We start from the raw sequence: 23,280 nt of genomic DNA, 5'->3' as shown, positions 1-23,280 counted from the left end.
CATGCAATCGGCGCCGAGCAGACCCAACAGATCCTTGGTGACTTCGCTCCGTATAGTGAGGTTTTAACTGGCACTTGCTCCGTGCGAGTGGCAGGAGCCGCACGCTCGGGGTCGCGAGTGGGGCCTCTATAGCTACATAATAGTGGCCTAGAAGTGAGACGCTGCAATAAACACTGAGGTGGACTCCGTTTGCTCTAAAGCCACAACTCAGGTCAGTCGAGTTCAGCTGATGCTCGCCCGCGGTCGTACGTGGAGGTTCGTATTGGGAATTCAGACATATGTTTGTTCATTTGTGCACATTGCAGCATCATATTATTAGGGTGCATCATTTTATTAAAACATAGCCATATCACCATGAACTGGGATTGTGAACCCCTTCATGGATTGGTCTTGCTTTCAGTAACATATTTGAAGCAATATGGTAATTTGAAAGGGGGGTGTAGAATGGTCCAAAGGACATCTTGAAAACCTGAATGTAATACATTATTGTGTCATGCCTGTTTTTTCAACAAAAACACAAGTTCAGAGTATGTTTTTTGCTGCTTAAATGAATGTGTTCTTTAGAGAATTCTTGTTAGAAAAAACATTAATCTATGCATTAACTTATGGTTCTTTCAGTGAGTGGCTGGAATGCCCCTCCTCCTGCGCTCATGGAAGGGTGGTGTGGCCTGGTATTGTTGGTGGGCTTGTGATGCAAAAGGCTCACCCTGGGCACAATCTACACATTTGGGTATGTATATGAGTAGGGGTTAGAGTACCTAGAGTCCTAGTACGTATAGTATATGAAATGTTATGTTGTCAGTGTTCATAGCTTACCATTTTTGTTAGCTCTAGCAGCTCATGTGGGTGAGCAAGACATTTCCAGATTTCATTACCTTTGCACTGTGTTGTGTCTGCTCATGGGCAGTGTGTGCATTACAATTTATTGCTGTGCTATGAGCTGCTGTCAGTACCCTTAATGATGTTTTAGTGTCACCCAGAACTACACCAGCACCATTGTTTGTATTTGCTGTTTTGCCTTCTCTCCTTGCTGATCTCTTCCATGCAAAAATCCTACCCAACAGTTTCCAATCTCAGACTCCACTGCAATTTGTACTGACCAAAGTCTGTCCTGTATAGTACCATCACAAACTTCCCCTCCCCCCCCCCCCCCCTGCTGTGCCACCCCTGCTGTAATATCCATCAATAAACCTGTGTTGCTCTGGTTGCTCACCCAGCTGCTGTCCAATACAGGAAACCTGACATCATACCTGACGTCATACCTGCACGAGCGGGTGTCGCCTGAGGTGGGCTATGCCACCACCATGTGGATCCCGGCACTGATGAACATGGGCCAAGGGGTGATGCTCACTGTTGGAGGAAGACTGTATGAGAAGTACGGACCGCGTATCGCCTGCTTCACCGGCTGCTTCGTGCTCACGTGAGTTTCCAGTCATGCTCGCGCGAGTCGGCCAGTCATGCTTACAAAAGTTGCTGTTGGTGTTTATGAAAGTTACCGTTGGTGTTTATGAGAGTTGCCGTTTGTGCTCACGGGAGTTACCGGTGGTGCTCAGGAGAGTTGCCGTTGGTGTGCACGAGAGTTACGTGCTCACGAGAGTTGCCGGTCATGCTCTCATGGATCGCCGGCCGTACTTACGACAGTCGCCGGCCGCGTTCACACGAGCTGACCGGTCAAGGCCATCGACCGCCGTTAAAACTTCCGCTCCTCCCTGGTATCGATCCTGTGACCGTGGCCTCGTCCGTTTCAGACTGAGCACGGCGCTGAGCGAGCTGACTGTCCAGTCCGGTGTGGAGCTGCTCTGCCTTACGTATGGCCTGCTGGGCGGCGTCGGCGTCGGCATCGCATACGTCTCGCCCATGAGCTGCGCCATGAAGGTTAGACAGTGGGGCGCACCGGGGTCGGGGGCGAGGTCGTAAGGGCGGTCGGGTCAGTCAGTACAGCGGGGCTGCAGGCCAGGTCAGCCATGGCTGCATGGTGGGACTGGTCTGGAGCGGGGTCGGGGTAGAGGAAGATGAGCTAGGCCTGCGGGATGGCTCCGGTGTTTTACGGTCGGTTTTCCGTCCGTAAGCCATATCACATGTTACGGGGAGGGGGAGGGGGAGTTTTCGGCGGTCCGTAGAGAAGCGGCCGGTGAGATATGCAGGTCACATCCTGGGCGGCATTGCGCCCGGCCGACAGATGGTGTATGTTGTCCCACAATGGGGCTATTGGTTGGATGCATGGCGCCATTCTGGTGTCGGCTATCGGGCAATGCGCTGAACATCTGGCTGTTTGATGAGAATATGAGGCATCGTTCAGGCCTTGGCTTGAACCATGCCTCATGGTTCTGTTCAGCCCAATCTGTTCTTAATGCTGGCTCCTCTGAACCAGCCGACCACCAGCTGGAAACACAATTATGGGAATTATGAAGTCATTTGCGTCACAATTGTCGGCGAAAGATTGAAGTGGTAATAGTCGATAAAACCGTGATCTATGAAGTTAGTGTCCGTGAATTTTTGCTGCTGCCGTATTGTCTTCCGACAAACTGTTTGTTATAAGTGCAGCACACGTATATTTTGTATTTGTCCTGCACCCTTCAACCACCAGCACCAGATGATATATTGTGAGACATTGCCAACACTCGCGCACGAGGTCAACAGATCGAGTCCACTCCCGTCCAGCCGCAATGCACATGAGGCGTCCCCTGCACATCAGCCTCATCACGGAGTGGCTCTGTCTTCTCGTCCCACACCGGGCTGGGATGAGCTGGGCTGTACAGCTGTCGAATCCCTCGTGACCGATCTCGGCGTCTGTCGGTGCTCTGGTCGGCCCGATCGGTGCGGACTGTTCTCGGAATGCGCGCGGTGTTTGGCTTCGGCAGCCGGTGCGTGACGGCCGGTGCCAGCACCGGCACGTGTCCACGGCCGGTCGTGCGACGCTCGGCCCGGCTCTCCGCTCTTACCCGCGGACTGTCTTGTGACTTTCCGTACGTCCGTGAGTTGATGGGAGGCGCCCCGGCATTCTGGCCGAGGGAATATCGCCGGCGCAGGTGGGGGGGGGGGGGGGGGGGGCGGTGACAGCTGCTACTACCGCGGCAAAAAATGAATGACAGTATGGAAAAAACGGAGCCAGCAGTAGTGTTAACCTTTCACCTGTTCAACTTTCCACAAGATCCACTCTGATTGAGCACAGCTGTGCTGCTGTAACTCTACACCCATGCCGTGTTCACGCCACCTGCTGCATGTGCCAGCCACCGCTGCTGGGGGCCGAGTACAGGTGGTAGCCAGCCACCGCCGTGGGGGGGCCGGGTACAGGTGGTAGCCAGCCTCGGTCGGGTGCTGACGCGCTTCTGCGGCGCCGGCAGTGGTACCCGCAGCGACGCGGCCTGGTGAACGGCATCATCGTGGGAGGCTTCGGCATGGGCGCCGTCGTCTTCAACTGGATCCAGACCAGCTACCTCAACCCGGACAACCTGGCCGTCGGCAGCGACAAGTGAGCTGGGTGGGCTGGGTACGGGTCAAAGGTCTGGGGAAGAGATAGAGTTTGAGAGCGCGCGGGGTCGGGGGGGGGGGGGGGGGAGAGAACGGCGAGGGAAGGGAAAGGAATAATGGTGAGGGTGTGAGGCGAACAGATGTCAAAGATGCAGACGTGTAACTCGGAATGAGTTTGCGAAGAGGCTTGATGATTGTTTCGCGTATAGAGCTCTTGATTGTAGCCCATGAAGAGCACGGTCAGAGCGGGGACAAAAAGAAAGAGTAACAACCCGCTAACGGTGAGCGTCGACCCGGTGTAAGAGGAGCCGGCCTGCGGCGCCCCTCCCCCGCCGTCCCTAACCGAGCCCCTGCCTCCGTCGGCAGCTTCTTCCACGAGGCGTCCGTGCTGGACCGCGTGCCGTCCATGTTCCTGCTGCTGGCCGCCGTGTACGCGGTGATGCAGCTGGGCGGCGTGTCGTTCGTGCAGGACCCGCCGCACCCCTGCTGGGTGAGGCGCCGCCCCCCCCCCCCCCCGGCCGCAGCCGCAGCCGCAGCCGCAGCCGCAGCCGCAGCCGCAGCCGCAGCTGCAGCCGCGGTCGGCTCGGTCGCCGCACGGTAACGGACGGACGCGGGAGCCGGGCCGGGCGGCGGTGCGTGGCGCGCGGCCACAGGCGGACAGCGGCACTCGGCCGCCGGTGCGGGCTCGCTTGGTGACTGGGGAAGGAACGGTGGGAGAGTTGCTGGCTGGGTTGCGTGTTGCGTAAGCTTTGGCGAAGAAGTTGACATTGGTTTGATACATTTCAAGAGGGCTTTGTCATGAAACGTGCTGTTTTATTATTACTTGTACTTACTTGCCATCAATGCTTCTAATGTGCTGTCTACGTAACACGCGCTCGAGTTTGTTTGAGTCAGTTTGACCATCCTCGAATTTTGTTCGGGAATGGACACCGATCGGCGCGGCGTAGACGCGCCAAATTTTGCACAGTTATAGACAATTGAATAGCGGGATATTCGGTACACAAAATTTAAACGTACGTGGTAAGGTCGCTGACCTACAGCAAGTGAAAGTCGGGCCATGGATTCAGCGAAGCCAATTTCTAGCGAACCGTCCAATCTGATGCAACAACGGAGTAACAGACGAAGTCGTACATCTCTGAGACACTCTCTCAGGCAACACAACAATTGAAGGGACAAATTCCGTTGAAATAGGATCAGGCTTGAAGGTGAAACCAAGGTCAAAACAGCTTGTTTTATTACGCTGGGGCTTGTGCGTGGTAGCCTGGTCCTTATTTTGAATTTGTTGATAACAGGAACCGCATTATACATCTTGCGCGGTCTTCTTAAAGTTTAAAATAGATCACCGACCTAAAATGACCCAGGTAAACATTTTTGTAGTAACATACCGCCTAGTGTAATCTTTGATGCTTTTTTCAACTGCAAAACTCAAAGCAGTTTTGTATTATTTTGGTCCCATGACCTTCTTAAGGTCAAACAAAATCACTGACCTAAATTAACATCAGTGACCTTTTGCTCAGAACAGATATCAGAACACGAACCTGGAGTTTGACCTTATATGACCTTATTTGACCCAAGGTGATGACCTGGGAACCTTAAACTTTGATGCAAATAAGTTCACGTACAGGCCAACATACTCTGTGAATTTGATGTATCTAGCTCTCGTAGTTTCTGAGCTGTCAGGGGAGGGCCAAATTAACCCCCACCCGAGCGAAGGGTATCCAACCGGCCATCCGAGCGCGTGTTAAACCTCTTTACGCTTACCTACCGCTAACGATCATGGTCAGCCATGGACAGCCGACGCCTGAGAGCGAGACGTGGTTTGATATAGCCAGGAGTCCTTTTTGTCAACTCTGACCCTGCCAGCGTCGTCTCGTTGTGCACGTAAAGGGGGTGGTCGTTTGGCGCGTGTGGAAGGCATGTTTGTGGCAGTTTCAGGTGCATGCTGTGAGCGGTATGACGTTCAAAACTGCGGCGAAAAATATTACGCGGATGTCATACGCATTAGGAAAGACGACAAATTCAGCGACACCTGTCTAATTTTGCGGGTGCATTTATTGTCGCTGGCGCTTCTCATTTGTTTCTTGCTTAAGCTTCTTCATGTTCATGCATGGTCAGTGATCGTGGTTAGCTGTAGCCAGCCGACGCTTGGCAGCAAAGCGCAGCTTTGCATCGTTAGTGGTAGGTAAGCAGCGACAGCTTTGACGCAGCGAATAGTCGTTTCTCATATTCCCCGGCCATATGCAGCTAACTTCATTGGCCTCGGAGCTGGTGGGGGGGGGGGGGGGGGGGGCGGGGGCACCGCTGGTGCGAGGCCCGGCCCCGAACCCTTGGAGCTGGGGGGGGGGGGGGGGGCTGGGATCGCCGCCGGCTCGAAGCTCGGCCCCGGAGCCTTGGAGCAGCCCGCGGCAGGCGGCCTCACGCGCGCCGGCCGGGTACGGTCCTCACCTCTGCCCGCCGGTGGGACCTCAAAGGCCCCACTGCTCTCTCGAAAACAAAGCACGGTACGCGAGGAAGGAATCTGCTTCGGATAGGCCGCGTAAGACTGCATATGATTTGTGTCATGGCACATCATCGTCAATGGCCTTTGTCAGGGACGGGGAGGGGTCAGCGGGGTCACATCCGCGAATGTAGACCTCTGCTCTACCTTCAGAGCCATGTGTGCTCTGACGATGAGAAAAGCATAATAGTGTTGCGTGTAAAAGCCGGCTATACGGATTTGGTGTCGCATGCTGGGGTCAGATCTCAACATCTCGGGAACTAGCCCGAAGATGCTGTCAAAACAACGCCACTGGAAAGTGCTTGCCAAACCGAACTAGATATCATGGAACGTGATGTAAGGTCTGTGAAAACTGAGTCATGCAAGGCAAAAGTCAGTGCCATAAATATTATTTATTCGGCGTACTTGTATCGCGTACTTGATATTTGGTATATGTGACTGATGTAGCGTTAGCGTGGATAACTTCAGAATATTTGCTAATTGTATTTGTAGTTTCTCTCAAAACCTTGAAGCGTGAAAAGGGGGCACCGTGAGGCACTATAGCCTGGCAAGGGTTAACTCACGGCGAGGTGAGGGGTTGGCGAGTGTTAGCTCCGGCGAGGTGAGGTGGTCTGGCGAGTGTTAACTCACCGGCGAGGTGAGGTGGTCTGGCGAGTGTTAACTCACCGGCGAGGTGAGGTGGTCTGGTGAGTGTTAACTCACCGGCGAGGTGAGGTGGTCTGGCGAGTGTTAACTCACCGGCGAGGTGAGGTAGTCTGGCGAGTGTTAACCGACCGGCGAGGTGAGGTGGTCTGGCGAGTGTTAGCTCACCGGCGAGGTGAGGTGGTCTGGCGAGGGTTTAACTCACCCTCACAACGCTTGTGTGCTGCTGATATCAGGGTGCGGGTCCGTACCAATGATTCAAATATTTGGGTCGTGGAGCGGAACAGCGATGCTGTCGCCGGGTGGCTTGGTGGCAACGCAGCCCTCATTGGACCGGGATTCTGCGCATGCGCTCTAGCAAAGCTGGATACTGCGGTACGAGGTAACATGGGCAGCGTAAGAGATGGCAATGCCGGCAAGTGTCTGCTCGCGCCATACTCTCTAATTTAACATGGTAATGTTTGTGCGGCTTTGGCCTCCCTACGGCAGAGGTGGTTCAGTTGGTGCCTGACCCGGTGTATGGTGGTGGCATATCGACATGGAATGGTCGGATGTACAGGACAAGGCCCTTATGTGTGGTGGGACCGTCATGAAGCATCGTCTGGACGTGACAAAAGCGCGTGGCTCTGGCGTGTCGTGCATGCGTGCTACAGTTTATGTCCACGGATATCTGGTCGCGAAACGGTGCGTTGACACTACTACTCATCACCGGCTCTTCAGCTGCCATTTGGTGTTTGTACTGTGACTCGCGAGTTCGCGGTTTTTCTGCCTTCGTCCGTGAGGCCTATGATGTGTCACGTGCTTTGAAAGCACGTGACCTTTGCTGTGACCCGACCCGTGCCCTGGCCGGCGTGACTGCGGCCACGTCCCGTGTCAACCGTGACCCGTGACCCGTCGTGACCTGCGTCGCCCGCCGCCGGCAGGAGAGCGGTCGGGCGGCGACGGCGGCCCTGCTGGCTGACACGGACGAGCCGCCGGCCGTTCTGGTGGTGAGTGGCGCCCGCCGACGGGCGCTTCCCGACCCTTATTTGGTGTTTGGGACGTCGTTCTCCCGGCGGAGCGTGACCTGTGAGCTGATGTGCCCGAAAGTCCGGCGTCGCCACGGCGGTCGTTAAACGCTCTTTGGCCAACAGTTGGTTTTCGAAGTACTTCCTGTGTGGCTGTAGGCTCCTCTGTTTGGTTCGTAATCGCTCTTTGCGTCTTCCATTCGTGTCTTCTTTCTTTCCCTTCCCGCGTTTCCTCACCACCCGACTCCTCCTCCACGTTCTGCTGTTCCTCACCGGCGTTGCGGTCGCTGTGCGCTCCGTCTCGCTCTGTGACACCCTCCATATGTGCTCCGTCTCGCTCTGTGACACCCTCCCCATGTGCTCCGTCTCGCCCTGTGACACCCTCCCCATGTGCTCCGTCTCGCCGTGTGACACCCTCCCCATGTGCTCCGTCTGTCGGCTGGTCCTCCTCCGCCGTTTTTTGTGACACCTCTGTTTTTTTGTATTTGTTTTACCTCTAGCGTCCAAAAATTTTCTCAACCTGGGCCGAATCTGGCGTAACTATCAGCACTGGCTCTGTACCCGACCATCGCCGTTGCCTGACCATTTGCAGTCGACACGCCCGAAAACTCCAAACCATCACCACGTATCCGACTGGCCCACTTAGTTAGTCCTGTTCCCCTCACCTCTTATGGATTTGACTCCCAGAGCTGGCTGCTTTTGGTTGGCATCTTGCAACATTTCGCTATCCTCTGTTTATTTATTAGTACCTTTATCTTAAGTTATTATTTTATGTATTTATTGTCCTCTGTTTTCTGATGCGTGTATTTCACATGTTCTAATGTCCGCTGTGTTGCGTATGTTGATGCCGGTTCCCCTTCCCTGTTTTCGTTCGTGCACTTTTGATGCCACGTCTCTTTCCACGTCACGTCTCTTCTCCATGTTCTTTAAGTCCCCCTCCACCTCCCGCCATCCTCATGCGCCCGGTTTCTAAAGCGCGCGTCGCATGCCGTACTTTGGCCGGCAAGGCATGCACCACCGTCACTATCCACCGTTAGGGCTCTCGTCGTGGTACCCCTCCCGCTCGTCCCCTGCCCTCCCGCTCTCCGGTCAGTCCCCCTGCCGCGCCGTCGGGGTCAGTGGCCGGGTCGGACCCAGCGTACCCGCGCCAGAGTGTGGTTGCCTCGAGTGGGTGGCGCCAGCGCAGGGCCGCGTCCTCACTAGCTCGGTGGCCGGCTTGTCCTGCCGCTGATTAGACGTTGTGCGTCCCCAACACACTGATATGAAATCTGAGCGCGAGGAGGTATGTTCGGGGCATAATGTTCCAATCAGGGGGTGTCTGTCTGTAGCCGCGGCGTGCTTCGTCATCGGCGAGCTTGTTCTGAAATATTCTGGGTATACCTACGTCTGGGGCGTATACATGGTATCGCCCACTGTTTGAGCCGTTTTGAGAACAATCCAGCGGGCTGACAGCCGTCTTTTGTTGCAGGATCCCAAAGACTACGAACTGGTCGACGACGATGGTAAGCTTGCTTAGATGCGGGGAGTGCTCTCACGCATAGCATGCGTCACGCATACACTCGCGGGCATAGCATGCGAGCCTAGAATGTCGTGTCAGCGGACGGGTCCGAGTACTGCGATACCGACCTGCAATACGAATTCGAGCTTAAAGAGAAGGTAGTGGTAATAGCCTTGTTCTTCGGAAAAAAACAGGAGAAGGGAGATGTAGTTGCGGTGATATTTCGACGGCCTTTATCAGAACGAATAGCAGAAGTGAATTCACTTGTGCTTTTCGTTTTGGTAAAGGCACGTTGCCGAAATATTAACGTATGTATATCTTCATTCTCCTGGTGCTTTCTCCGAGAAATAAGGCTATTATTGATGTCGTATAGACGTGCAGATGCTCCTCGAAAACGTGCCTTACAGCATACGTGAGTTCTAGATATGAGATAATGGCTCGCAAAGTTTAAGGAGCACCGAACGGTCCGCCTCATATCATTTTCCGTCTGTGCGTCGCCGGGACGATTGTGCAGGATCTCCAGTGGGCGCTTTGCGCAATATCCCACCGCTTCTTACAATATTCACCGCTTCGTACAATGTCCCACCCCTTCATGCAATTTCCCGGCGCTTCGTACAATGTCCCACCGCTTCGTACAATGTCCCACCGCTTAGTACAATGTCCCACCGCTTAGTACAATGTCCCACCGCGTAGTACAATGTCCCGCCGCTTAGTACAATGTCCCACCGCTTCGTACAATGTCCCATCGCTTCGCACAATGTCCCACCGCTTCGTGCAATGACCCATTGCTTCGTACGATGGCCCACCGCTTCTTGCAATGTCCCACCGTTTTGGACAATGTCCCATCACTTCGTACAATATCCCGCCGCTTCGCACGGGCTGTTTCGGCGCGAGAATGCGGAAGTGACTCGTGTCGTGACCTGCTGTGACCCGCTGTGAGCCCGTTGACCCGGTCAGCTGATTGCACCGTCCCGCCGCAGGCATCAGTGTGGGACTGAGCCAGGCGCTGCGCACGCGCCAGTTCTACCAGCTGTACATCACCTTCCTCTTCAACACCATCACCATCGGCTTCATCAACCCGCTGTGGAAGGCGTACGGCCAGAAGAACATCGGTGAGTGGAGGCGGCGGCGGCGGCGGCGGCGGCGGCCTGCTCTGGCAGCTGCTGGGCTCGTCCGTCGCCTCGGCGGCCGGCGAGGCGGAGCGCGGGGAGGCAGAGACCAGGCGGCGGCGGCACTCGGCGCCCGTCGGCGGCCAGTCATGGGCCGCAGCCGGCGCCTGGCGAAGATCAGGCCGAGGGGCGGAAAGTTCGTCAGAGAGGATCGGCGGCATAAGGATGATAGCGGTTTTGCTTTAGTTTCTTCTTCAGGCCTCATGACGGTTTTGCTTCGCTTTTCTTCCTGGGGCTGAACTTACTTCTTGAACAGAGGACCGTGTCAGATTTGAAAAAAACTTGGTTGATCCAGCAGCCCTAGACGCGTCTGAGGCTTCACACAAGTCTCAGTCATCCCCGCCACATGTGAACTTTTGCAACAGGGGTACCCGTGAAACGCAAATCAAGGACCTGGAGAGGCTCCCCCCCCCTCCCCCTTCTCTTCTCCCTCTCAGACGGGCCGGGGGCCCATTTCACCGTCGTCCCTCTTGCCCATGCCGTTGGGCAGCGGTGAGAGTGGGCGGCGTGGCATTTGTCGCCGGCCTGGTGTCAGCTGATTGGTGACGGTGACAGCGGCTTTGTAGCCAGCAGCTCATGACTCATGACACTGAAAAACAGCAGTGCTTAATGGCTGGTTTTCATGGACACAGGCCCGCCTGATTTACTGTAAGCATGCATGAAATGTCCTGGATTGTTGAGTGAATTGTTACCATCCGTTACACAACGCTTTGGTAAATATCCCAACATGCTGTTTACTTAGCATGTGCTGTTACGTCAGTACATCGCCGACTGCTGGCGGCAGGGTCGGCCGGCTGTGAGCGCGCTGTGCCTATGTTTCAGCGGATGACCACTTCCTGGCGTTCGTCGGCTCGCTGGCGGCCGTGTTCAACTCCCTGGGCCGTGTGATGTGGGGCGCCCTCTGCGACCGCACCTCTTACCGGGTCAGTGGGGTCGCGCGCTGCCCGACGCGGTCCGCTCGGCGCCTGCGCGCCGCCTAGCGGCGCCACTGGGCGCACTGCCCGCGGGCTCTGGAGGGCGCATCGAGCGGCGGCTGGAGGAGACGTTCGCGGCATTTTTGTCTAGAATGAGATAAAAATGTTAGCTTCGAAGTGCATTCTTTTAAGCACTAACAGGTGCAGAACGGCGGGATTTTTGCCCTTTTGTGCCACTAAGTTTGCCGCTCACCTGCTACAGACCTGTGGAGTTTGCCCCACTGTAATACTTAAGTGAAAAGTGTTGTCATATTTTGTAACACAGCAAGGCGTAAAATGCGTTGTGTGATAAGTGCTGTATTAAGAACGTTCGCTGGCAACGGGGCAAATGCGATGTTGATCGTCTATGCAAGACTTGCAACTTTCCTTACCTGAGCTAAATAAAATAATTAATTGAACCCAGCCAGTTCAAAGCTTGCTTGGTGGTCATGCATAAGTTTCGTGTGTGGTTGCCTTGAACAAACTTGAGCAGCCCCACATAGCTGACTTGTTCCAGCAGGCTGTCGTGCTGTGCCCCTTATGCCATGCTGCACTCCTGCCGTGCCGCGCTCCTGTCGTGTACTGTCATGCTGTGTTTCTGCTGTTGCGCTGTACTCCTGTTACCATGCTGTGCTCATGTAGCCGTGCTGTGCTGATGTTGCCGCGCTGTGTTCTTGTTGCCATGCTCTGCTCCTGTTGCTGTGTTCTGTTCCTGTTGCTGTGCTCTGCTCTTGTTACCATCCCGTGCTCTTGTTGCTGTGCTGTGCTCCTGTTGCCGTGCTGTGGTCGTGCTTTCGCGCTGTGTTCCTGATGTGGTAATGTGCTCCTGCCATCGCGATGTGCTCTTGTTGCCGTGCTGTGCTCCTGTTGCCGTGCCATGCTTCTGTTGTCATGTGCTCCTGTTGCTGTGCTGTGCTTTTGTTGTCGCGCTGTGGTCATGCTTTCGCGCTGTTCTCCTGATGTGGTTGTGCTCCTGTTGCGGTGCTGTGCTTATGTTGCCGTGCTGTGCTCCTGTTGCCGTACTCTGCTCCTGTTACCGTTCTGTGCTCCTGGCTGTGTTCATGCTTTCGCGCTGTGCTCCTGATGCGGTAATGTGCTCCTGTTGTCGTACTGTGCTCCACTGACCTGTCCCCACCTGTATCCGCAGGCGGCCATGCTGTGCTCCTGCTGCGTGCTGTGCGCCACGTTCGCCACCATGCAACTGACGCCGATGGGCGGCCGCTGGATGTTCGCCATCTGGGTTTGGCTCGTGTACGTCTCGTTCTCGGCTAACTTCTGCCTGATCGTGACGGCGGTGGCCAACACCTACGGTCTGCAGCACGCCGGCCCCATCTACGGCCTCATCTTCAGCAGCTCGGTACGTGACGTCGCCGCCTGGCCGTCAGCGGCGCGTTGCTAAGTGTGACCTCGTCGTTGGAGGCTCGTGATGTGAGGATGCCACGCCGGTGGGAGCTGTCCGCTCGCTGCGCACCGGGCTCTTATTCCAGCTGTCTGACATGGCGTGATCGTGGGGGCTGGGAGGAGGGGGGGGGGGGGGGGGGGGGCGGGAAGGCGGCCGCGCTGACGCCGTCTCCGTGACCGACGGGTCATCAGCTCGCCACCTCGTCGTCAGGCTCGTGATGTGCGGAAGCCGCACCGGCGGGGGCTGTCCGCTCGCTGCGCACCGGGCTCTATACCAGCTGTCTGACATGGCGTGACTGTAGGGGCTGTGGGGGGGGGAGGTCGGCCGCGCTGACGCCGTCTCCGTGACCGGCAGGTCATCAGCTCGCCGGTGGCCGTCGGCCTGGCCAACATCTTCCTCTCCAAGCTGGGCTTCCCCACCATGTTCATGATCCAGGCCAGCTTCGTCTGCGTCAGTGAGTGACTGGGATGCGGACTGCGGCACGGGCTGGGCTGGGCTGGGCTGGGCTGGGCCCCGGCAGGGGGTCCGCGGGCTCTTCTCAGGCGCGTTGTGTGCAGCTTACCCAGAGAAAAATTCGGGTTCGGTGCGTTCCGCGAGTAGACGGGCTTATGACTAATGTTCTGAGGCACCTGATCGTTGTCGCTGCCCAGTATGTTTTCACCACCCGGAACCACTGCATGTGCAGTGGCGTATCATAGCCAGTGTTGGGACATTCACTACAGTTTGCCGACATCAGTCTTTTGTTACATATCCTTGTATACATGTGTGTAGCTTTGCATATTTGGGAACGTCTTTGCCCGCCAAGTGGTCAGTTGTCTCCCTCAGTACTTTTCTCAACTTCTTGCAGTCATCAAATAACGCTTAAGACCCTCAAACACATGTTATGTTACCTTGCAATCTGATCTTCTCCCAGCGTATCACATCACATTGGTGTGCCAAGTATGGGTGGCTTGTTTCTGACACACTGTTTTCTCCTCCCCTGTCCAGGCATTATTACGACAATGACTTTCCGGGAACAGCGAATCGGTCGACGGATGCAATAGTCGCTGCCACCTAGGTCACATCAAGTGCGACTGAAGTCCAAAACGCGTCTGCTAGATGTCGCCGCTCGCCTGACCAGGCCGCTGGACCGGCCAGTTCGAGCCGGACTTAAGCTAGCCTCGAACGAGGCTGCATGTCGTCCTCGCAGCCTCGTTGTCGCCCAGCTTCGTTTCGGATGGTGTGTCCGGAATATTGTGGTGTGAGGTGCTGTGTACAGGACGTATTTTAGCCTGGCTGCTTTGTAGGCTGTTTGTGTTGTTTTTCCTGCGGTCGTGCTGCGTAGTAATGCAAATTTGCAATCAGCCACCACGTTTGTTTGGTGTGGGAGAGAGAAGGGTTATTTGACTCTTGACTTTTGCCCTTGGCTGTGTATTAAATTCCATGTTTGGGGCATATTTTTGCATATTTTTAAGCTATTTTAACCCACATGTGACAAGGTTTAGGATACCTTTCAGAAATAGTATATTTAAGCATTCCACATTTTAGGCAAACCTAAGTAATGAAATATGCATGCAGGTAACTTTTTTGCCTGCATTTCTTGGGGTGGAATTAACATCTGGGATATGTTGACAATGACAGTAAACATAACGTGCTTCCAGACTCAACATTCTACGGACAGATCTCACTTTGATAGCAAGCAAGGGTTTCAGTGGCGGCGGGGTCCGTCTCCATGACGCGGGACAGCACCTGGTCCATTCCAGTCTCCATTGACGCACGTGTTGAACATACGTTCATCCCTCTGCTGAGTGTCGCGTGTTTCTGTCAGATGCATTTCTGTGGCGTATTCGCCGTACGGCCTATTCCGGCTCGCGATGGATACTTAATGACGATAACGTCAGGACGGCCGTCTGGACGCGGCCGTAGAAGCACGCGGGTGAGGTTTTGGAGCTGGTGTCGGTCTGCTGGTAAGACATTATTTGTATTAGGTGGGACCAGGGCTGCTCAGTGAGTTATTCATTTTTGGCAAGCGAATCAGGTGCATGGCGTGTACAATGTGTTTTGAGCTTTAAAAAGCGATGGTAGGATGGTTTTCCATGTTTTGTGTGCTCGTAACCACCGGCACAACTTGGTGTGCTAATGCTTTACGCGCAAAGGCCATACTCCTGGCACCTCGAACAAGAACTTCGTGTTTATTTTATTTTTTATTTTTGTGAAGACCACAGGTGTGCACTGTACTGCATATAGTCATGGAAACCTTGGCCCACACCACCCACAGTGGTTATCTGCTCATATTGGTTATGTGCGTAGTGGGCGCCGTTTTCATGTTTCCTGTGCAAGTGCAGCTCCACCTGATTTATGTAAATGATGAAGTGGTGCGCGCAATTTCGGCTCGTCGTTGACGGCTGCCTGGGTTGTGTTCCCGGTCTTGCCGCGCCGCCGTGCCGTCCTTCTGACGCCCCCCCCCCCCCCCCCTCCTCCTCCCCCCGCCTTTCGTGGGTTTTCCCCGCTGGCGCCGGGTTGTAGGCCCCGCGGGTGCTGGCGCCGGTCTAGAGGCCGGCTTGCCGGAGGAAACTGACGGTTGCTGCTGTCTCGGCGCACTTATTTCGGTGGAATCCCACCGGGTACAGATAGCTGCGTGTGGTGCGAGGGTGGGACCCTGCAATTGGGTGTATGTTATCGCAATGTTCGTGGTGTGATGTAAAAATAAATGTCGTGAATCGCATTGCCGATTGTTTGACTGAACAGAACCACCGTGGCCTGCAGTATCGTGTATGGGCTCACGCGCCTTTGTACTGTCATCTGCTGAAGCGTTCCGGGGGTTGGGGGCGGGGGCAGTTGGTATCGCCCTCCATACGTCTGGCGGCGCTGAAGTGATCGGGTACAGATACGCCGGCGAAGTGTGTGGGAGCGGTTTTTTGTGTGCCTGATAGCGTATCCGTGTGCCAAGTGAGTCCATCGGATAGGCCAATCACGGGCGCCTGATCGTTCAGGTCCTCGGCGCAAGGCGCATTTGAGTTTGCACGAGCGGCGTTCCAAATATCTCGGACGGACGACCTCCTAACCACGATGCTGGGCTTGGCCGGTCTCCGACACCTCGCGAAGTGAGCCACGGCGCGACCGACCGCACCCACTGGGCATGGTCGCCGTCCAGTCCTGGTGTAACGGCGGCCCGCAGCCGGTAACAGCGGCCTGCGATGCCGGGCCTGAGCCTCGTTCCGCTGATACACCTCTGGCTGCACCTCTCGGGCATCCCGCCCTGGTTCATGCCTGGCCCTCCGTTCCACTCGCTTCGCTGACGTTCTTAAGGCCGACGGAGCGCCGTGAAAGAAGAGGTGGCTGCACAACGCGCGCGACATTCGCGCAGCAGCTGACTGTGGGCGGCACGCGTCGCTGGAGCGCGCGGTCGTGCGCTCAGCTCCTCGCCCTTGAGCGACGCTCGAGTTCAGCGCACTGGGGGTTGCCACGTTTCCACCCCTGTGGCTTTACATGAACCGGTCTCCCGTTCCATCTAAAGCGTATCGGGGTTTCGTTCCCCCGCTTCCATCTATGCATTTCACCCGAGCCAGACGCCCCTTCCAGGTAGCGAAGCGTCAGCAGGAGTAAACACGAAATGAGCTGACTCACGCCCCCATCGCGTGACTGGCTCAGCAAAAGTGCCGGGCTGCCGTGCCAGCCGTTTGTTTCGCAACCGGCAGGCCACGGAACCGCAGACGACGGGCGCTCAACACTGGAACTGGGATCCTTTGGTGGACCGTCGCTGGCGCGTGCCGTCTGCGATCAAATGCTGCGTGGGTGTCGCACGCGTTATTCCTTCGTGTCTCATCTCCACGGCGCTCTGTCGACCCTGACAACGGCAGCGAAGCGAGTGGCACGGAGGACCAGGCATGAACCGGGGCGGGATGCCCGAGAGGTGCAGCCAGGGATGTATCCGCGGAACGAGGCTCAGGCCAGGCATCGCAGGCCGCTGTCACCGGCTACGGGCCGCCGTTGCGTCAGGGCCAGATGGTGACTATGTTCAGCAGCACCTCCTGGACCCGCTTGGCGCAATACTGGTCGGTCGTGCAATAGCCCACTTTGCAAGGCGTCGGAGACCGATCAAGCCCACTTTAATGGCTAGCGTCGTTTTGTCGCACATAATTTACCCGTCCAATGTCTCCTAGATGCCACAGCGAAATTGGCGGTTAAAAACCTGCGTGCATCAACAAAATTCATGACCTGGCCCTGTTTAACACGAGAATGCGCGCATCGACCTCTCTACGATCACGCACTTTTTATTTGCGCGGGATGGACTCATAAATCGTCAACATACTAGAACAAATATTACACCGGCGGATGAGTAGTATTTATCAGTAAGTAAGTAATTGAGATGTCAATTAAAATCGTCTCGCTTTCTGCTCGCATGCCTACCCGACTCGAATCACAGCCGCGCAAGTTCGTAGTTCAGCGTCATTAAATGAGTCCCAGGTTTCATCACGGGATGGACGTCTCCGGAGAATGTTGGGTCCAGTGTCGTAGCCCCCCCCCCCCCCCCCCCCCCCCAGGAAGTGAGACCTACGCTTCCTTCAACGCCAGTGCTTTCTGGCACTTTACGGAATCCGCAGGGCTTGAACGCATCAAAAACATAGCTTGGCGTCATCTGTATGGAATCTTGAGCCTGAAAAGGACTTCAAAAGTCAGAAACGGCGCCCCTTTAAGCAGCGAAGTTGAGCCACTTGGCCGAGAGCCTTCGTAAGGCCTGATTCGTGAAGCTCCGGCCAGGCACTCATTCCGTTAAGACCATCTGATGGCGAGAATGGGATGCTGTCATCGTCAGTCGTCTGCGGAGACGGTCCCGGGGACAAAGCTAGACAGCCAGCACTCATCGCACTGGATCTTTGACCCGTATACAAAATCCATCCCGTACGACCTCTTAAGAGTGGTCTGTGCTCTGCCCAATATTATCCTACTTCACTTATTCTATTTGATGTTGTTGCGGGCGATCATTTGTTATGCTATCTTTGTTTCTGTGATTGTCACTCCACGCTCTCTTTTTGACATTGCCATGTTTACCCTGCCCAATCAGAATATCCCACGTTATTCTGGGCACGAAAATTTGCGCACCGGTCCAATATCTGCATGGAAGGTCAGTCAGTGCGCCCGTCCGTCCGCGATGAGTTTCGCAACATTCCGCTTCTTCGCGCAAGACCATCGGCGCCGGTGGCGTCGTTTTTTCCAATATTAGGAAGCTGTAGGAGCTCACTCATTGGCTGTGCGGCTAAACCACTGACGTCACGGTTGCTTGGACGAGTTCATTTTGGCACGTGTGGGGGAGTTTTTTAGGCCATGTCTCGTCGGCTTTTGGCCTGCTGTGTGACGTCACCCTTCGCCCGCGGCAGGGAATGTGTATTGGGCGGAAGACCATTGGCTTCGTTTTTATTTGGCATCGGGGATCCTAATACTCAACGTGCCCTGCCTCAAGCAATAACAAGCCTGCTCTTTTCGTGTTTAATTAAATACCCTCGAGCGTCACGTGACCTTGTAATCTTGCGATTGATCAAAATAGGTCATGCAAAGGCTGATAAATGTCTAGATACTGCCCGAGCTTTATCTGTTTCGATGACTGCAATGAAAGCCCGGAGGGATAATCCAATCCTCGGTGCTCCAGCGTTCGCGGTTTCATTGCGTTCGATGTTCATGCTAATGGGGGCTACATCAAATCCATCTCGAACAGTGCGTTTAGTTCACACTGTTCACATAGGCGCATGCACGTTTTAAAAAGTGGCGGTGGAACTAAGCTTAGGGTATACTTCAGGAATTTTTTGGAATGCAAGCCCGATTACCGGGAGGGGGTGGCGGGGTGGCGTAGAGATTGGGACTGTTAGCGTTTTTTGTTCAAATGTCATGGCTGATATGTTACATATGCATCTAGAGCTGTCTTTCACTGGTGCGCAAACAATTTTTTCAACAAAACAAAAAAATAAAAGATTCGACTCATTCATGTCATTCGGCAAATAAGGCTGTCCAGCTTCCCAAGATGATTTGCTCATTGCAACAATGTCTTTCCTGGAGACGCGAAATTCCGCGCCCGGGTGTGCCTTTCGGGTCATTGAGGAGGCATCTGCTCTTACAAGGCAGATGCCAGAGCACGGCCTGGACATAGGCTGGTGGTAATTCTGAATGTGAATCGCTGGCTCACGGTGCGGCAGATTTTGCATGCGCCTTTATTTCGCTGGCTCTTTTTGTTTAGTCGCACCAGAAACAAAGGTGAGTCTTGTCGCAGCATTTTAGGCGGATATCAGTTTGGAAGCTTGAAACTGTAAAAACAACGTGACAAAAGCCATAAAACTGGAGATTCTCCTTTCACACCCAAGCCACAGAATGAGGACCCTTCTGTCATATATTCCTTATCTGGGCCCTCCTACCGTCCGCTGTCGGCGGCTACTGCCCAGGACCGGCTGTCTCCCGCATGACTAATTGCGAACTGACTGTATGGCTGCTTTGTTGCATACTTTTGGATGAGCATTGCTACTTATTGGTGTGTAAAACATATTGGACACCTGCAACAGTATCTTTTTCCGAATTATCTTCCCTAACACCATACTACCATACAGAGAAGTCTCCGGGAAGCTGCCTGTGTTAGGTCTGAACTCGCTCAACGGATATTTAATTGCCCGACTTGATCTGATTTTGTGTGTAGGCAGGGCGTAGCCAGAGCCTTGCTAAGGGGAGCACAGGGTTGGCAAAAGCCCTCTTGTGGTGACCCCCCCCCCCCCAAAAAAAAAGAAGAAATCCCCGGATATAACTTACTTGTTAGCATGGGATACGGATCGTTTCATTGTTATTGTTGCCTTGCAACCAGAACAGAAACCAGAACCTACCGTGAGATCAATTATGTTTGCAGCTTAAAGTCAATGCACTGCAGAAATCAGGCACTGAACGACCGCATGGAATAAATTACTGGTCCCCTTAATATACAGTGGTTTAGTGGACTGTTTATAAACCGATAGAACTCAGAAGCTTTGTCAGAATGTTTTGTCTGTGTTCTACGGACAATTAGGATATCGCGGAGGTCGACCGTAGATCGATATAATGATCGAAGTTTGAAGATGAAAATTTGATTGTAGATCGAGTCGTCAACAATGTGTATTAACGTGACCAAGCCATGTTTGTCTGGAAATGTTTAACATTCAGTCAGAGTCAATTAGTGATGCAATTTATGTGACGTTATTTTGTAACATGCGCACTCGCATATCTTAGTAACAAAAACCTCGACGCCAGGCGTTGCAGTCTCCGTAGGCCACGCAGAGTACGCACAGCAGCTGATACTAAGCCGTGCTCACCGGGTGGACGAAAGTGATGATGCTTCCGAAAGCAGCACCTTTGAACGCTTCGGGACATACAATTTTAAATTTAGAAGGCGGTCTGAGCGCATACTTCGCGTGTGCGATTTTTAGACCGCTGACAAGAACGTATTGGCCCTTATAGCAACCCGAAGTGGTTCTGGAATCTGGGGTGGAACTGGAAGAGTACAGGTAGAATTTCTATCTTTCGTGTTCCTGTGACTATTATTATGTCCAGAAGACAGACTAACACGGCGCCCGCCGTCTGATGGCACTCGCAGTGGCCGAAGCGATTCGATTTTACGGAAGCTGCAACCCAGGCCATCGATGTCCTTGCTCTCGAGGTTGCGGGCGGGTATGTTCCAACCTTTTGGTGTTTTTTTTTATTACAAATCCATTCTGAAGAAATATACGCCTTAGGCAAACATGTGATGACCTTGCTCGTTTTTTACGTCATTTCGGCTCACTATTCAACAATAATAGGAAACCCATTCTGGTCAACAATAATAAGACCTCTTGTTTCATTCCGGGAAGAGACCCCTTGAGAAGAACACCAGGGACATAATACCGTTTCCGGTCAAGGGCTGAAGGACTAATCCGTCCTATCGCGAAGCGTCTTCTGGCTGTCATTCTGGCCACCGGGAACTCCTTGTCGATCCGGTGGCCATTAGAAGGATGCATCGTATCATGTTGTTCTCCTCCCTGACACGGAAGGTCTTCGGACCCGCGCAGGTGGCCCCAAATCAGCATAGGAACCCTCACTGATGCAACAAAATCCCTGATAGCCCCAGGTGGTCCAATAATTGTCACATAAACTATAGTCCCATGTCTTTCTGCGCTCTTCAGAGATATGGAGACTCCCTGAGCGTAGATTGTAAATGAAATGGGGTCCCAAATTTGTATAACATGACCAATCAATGTTCGTATTAGCTAGTTCAAGACTCCCTCAAAGTTGATTACTGAAAAAAATGCTATGCAATGTGGTTTGAAAATGCGCGCTCGCAAGTCATGGCAACAACAGCTTCGACGCCCGGCGTTGCAGTCTCCATAGGCCGCGCAGCGTCGGTCTGTGGCTGTGATACTAAGCGATGGCCAATAAGCAAACGAAAAGGATGACGCATTTTGAGGAGGACGGCTGGTGAACTAAGCAAATCGGCACATGTGTTTAATGTGGTGCAAAAGTAAGCTAAACACAACCTTAATCTGAAAAGTGGGGGAGGTAGTTAACATTGCTGCCCCCCACCTTGAAAAGTGCAGGGTCATGACCCCCTGCCCCCCTCCCCCTTATTCCTACACCCATGACTGTCCATGTACGAGTTCACGCTTTTGACTGAAACTTTACACGCATGCAACACGGCGTGCATTGCCTCTTACTCAACACACTCGTCATGAACAAAAATCACGCATCTTGCTGCATACAAACCCATCGCCAACCACGTGTCATTGGGGACAGATTGCAATGCGAATTGCAAAAAAAGATAAGGACACAGAAATCGGACGCAGGTTGCTATCGATTCACGACAGGAGCAGCCAGCATTTGAGACGGGAGGGAGGCTGGCACGATTTACGATAGAGAAAGGTTGGGATCCCAACCCCAATCGCATTCGAGTGTTGCCGTGTGGTATTGCCGCCGACGGTAGACTTTTTAGGAGCTTAACTAGACTGTTTGGTGCTCTATGAGGAAAAATGTACGCGGGCGATAGTTCATCCGGATTTGGCACCGCACGGCGATCGAATAGTAGAAATGGCGGCGTAATCGTAAACGTCGCTTATGCCGGCCTAGCTTTCATAAATTATCCCATACTATGCTGTCCTTGTTCTAGTGCTCTGGACTGTCAAGACGCGTAAGCATGATGGTTGTGCACTGAGTATTGTATCAAAGCTATGGATGCAGCACCGTTTCAGCCGTCTTTGTATCGCATTTGCTGCTGTGATATTAGCTTAAAAGCAGGGATGCAGTTGTCTTTTCGTTCAGGAGACTTCAACTTTGGCAAGCAACCAGCTTTGGCAAGAAACTGGGCGAAGTGCGGGTTCTTCTTAAGTTCTTATCTCCAAAAGTAACATTCCCTTACGTCCCAAGAGGCCCTGTTTGAGAAGTTCTGGGCCTAAAAATAGAGCCCCCGCAGAGTCTTGACCGCCAATGCGGACCATGTCGGGCAAGGGCTACCCACGCACCTTCAGCAGCGTGGGCAGGATTCCGCCCGGGGGGCGGGGGTGCTAAATCGGGTCAGAAGAGGCCGTTCCAGTCAAGGTGCCCCTACTCGTCGCGGCTTTTTGGCAAGTCTCTTCCTCCGAGAGCTTTCGCGCCCAAACGGCCGTCTCGTAAAGTTCGGACATCTAAGACGACCCCTAGGAAACTGAATGTGTAATAGAAATAGCGCCCTGATCTTTTAATTCGGGATTTCTTTGGCGCAGGTCCCTACATCGATGACTCTGAGCCGTTTTATGTTTGAGGTCATACGGCTGTCTTAAAGTGCTACAACTTAGCAAAAGGGACCTCGCGAGCTCGAGGAGGAATGTTTTCGAACCACAGTACCCTCCCCATTGGCTGCCCCATTGCACCTCTTCAGGTTTAAGAGCTTAAAGATCACTTGAAGACTCACAAAACGAGCATGGGTGGCAGTGAAATACGTATGGTCCCAGAAACTCTCGAGAAAGACGCACAAAAAAATCGTATTGCTGGAGAACCCAAGGACGAAGGCTTACGAGCACATTTCCCCAAGCGCTCCAAACTCCAAACTTGTTTCCCCAAGGTAGCGTCGCTTTTGTCCGGCACGCCGTGTGAAAGCCAGAACTAGGAGTTCTTGATGAACTTGAAGCAGGCGTAGGCGAGAGTGGCCACCAGCACTGTTAGTGGGATTGGCGACAGCAGCCAGGAGGCCACCGCCCACGGCGCCGATAGCAGCCAGCCGAACAAAGCGTTGCTCCAAGCTCTCGCTCACAGATCGTCCCACTGTCAGCGCAGCACCTTCCCAGTCTGCCGCGTGTCAGCAGTAGGGCCAGGTGTCTTCGACGACGCCGGCGTGCGTGTATGCACCACGCATCCCGCACCCGAGATCTTTCTCCGAGCACTGCTAACACACAGCGTCTCGGAGCTGGCAGAGCGCCAAGAGTGGCGTGGCGACCTTGAGCTCCTGTTGGCTGATTGGTTTGTTAGCCAAGAGGAAGACCGCATGTGTTGACCTGTAGCTCCGCCTGCTTTTCTGTCTCGTCGGGGCGCACCATTATGTCTTCCAGCATTGCAATCATTTTGAGCTTTTCTCAAGGGATTCTGCGACCATCTCGATTCCACTGCTATCCATGCTCGTGTATATCATACGTTCATCACGCGTTTCCATCA

General features: G+C 53.9%; 1 protein-coding gene across 1 annotated transcript; it reads left to right on the top strand.

Annotated features, from left to right (window-relative positions):
• The first annotated feature begins 692 nt into the window (after nucleotides 1-692).
• Nucleotides 693-13,802, top strand: LOC119113910 (putative MFS-type transporter YhjX). Its single transcript, XM_037238135.1, has 12 exons — nucleotides 693-730; nucleotides 1,235-1,420; nucleotides 1,749-1,875; nucleotides 3,345-3,472; nucleotides 3,838-3,961; nucleotides 7,534-7,599; nucleotides 9,086-9,119; nucleotides 10,096-10,227; nucleotides 11,107-11,207; nucleotides 12,385-12,594; nucleotides 12,994-13,093; nucleotides 13,627-13,802. Exons 2-12 carry the CDS (start codon nucleotides 1,305-1,307, stop codon nucleotides 13,680-13,682), a joined length of 1,194 nt encoding a protein of 397 aa, XP_037094030.1. The 5' UTR covers nucleotides 693-730; nucleotides 1,235-1,304; the 3' UTR covers nucleotides 13,683-13,802.
• Nucleotides 13,803-23,280: the final 9,478 nt, after the last annotated feature.

This window comes from Pollicipes pollicipes, unplaced genomic scaffold (assembly GCF_011947565.3).
Source record: "Pollicipes pollicipes isolate AB1234 unplaced genomic scaffold, Ppol_2.1 Scaffold_7262;HRSCAF=8765_pilon_pilon_pilon, whole genome shotgun sequence".
Classification (NCBI taxonomy): domain Eukaryota; kingdom Metazoa; phylum Arthropoda; class Thecostraca; order Pollicipedomorpha; family Pollicipedidae; genus Pollicipes; species Pollicipes pollicipes.
This window is presented reverse-complemented; position numbering and strand designations above follow the sequence as displayed.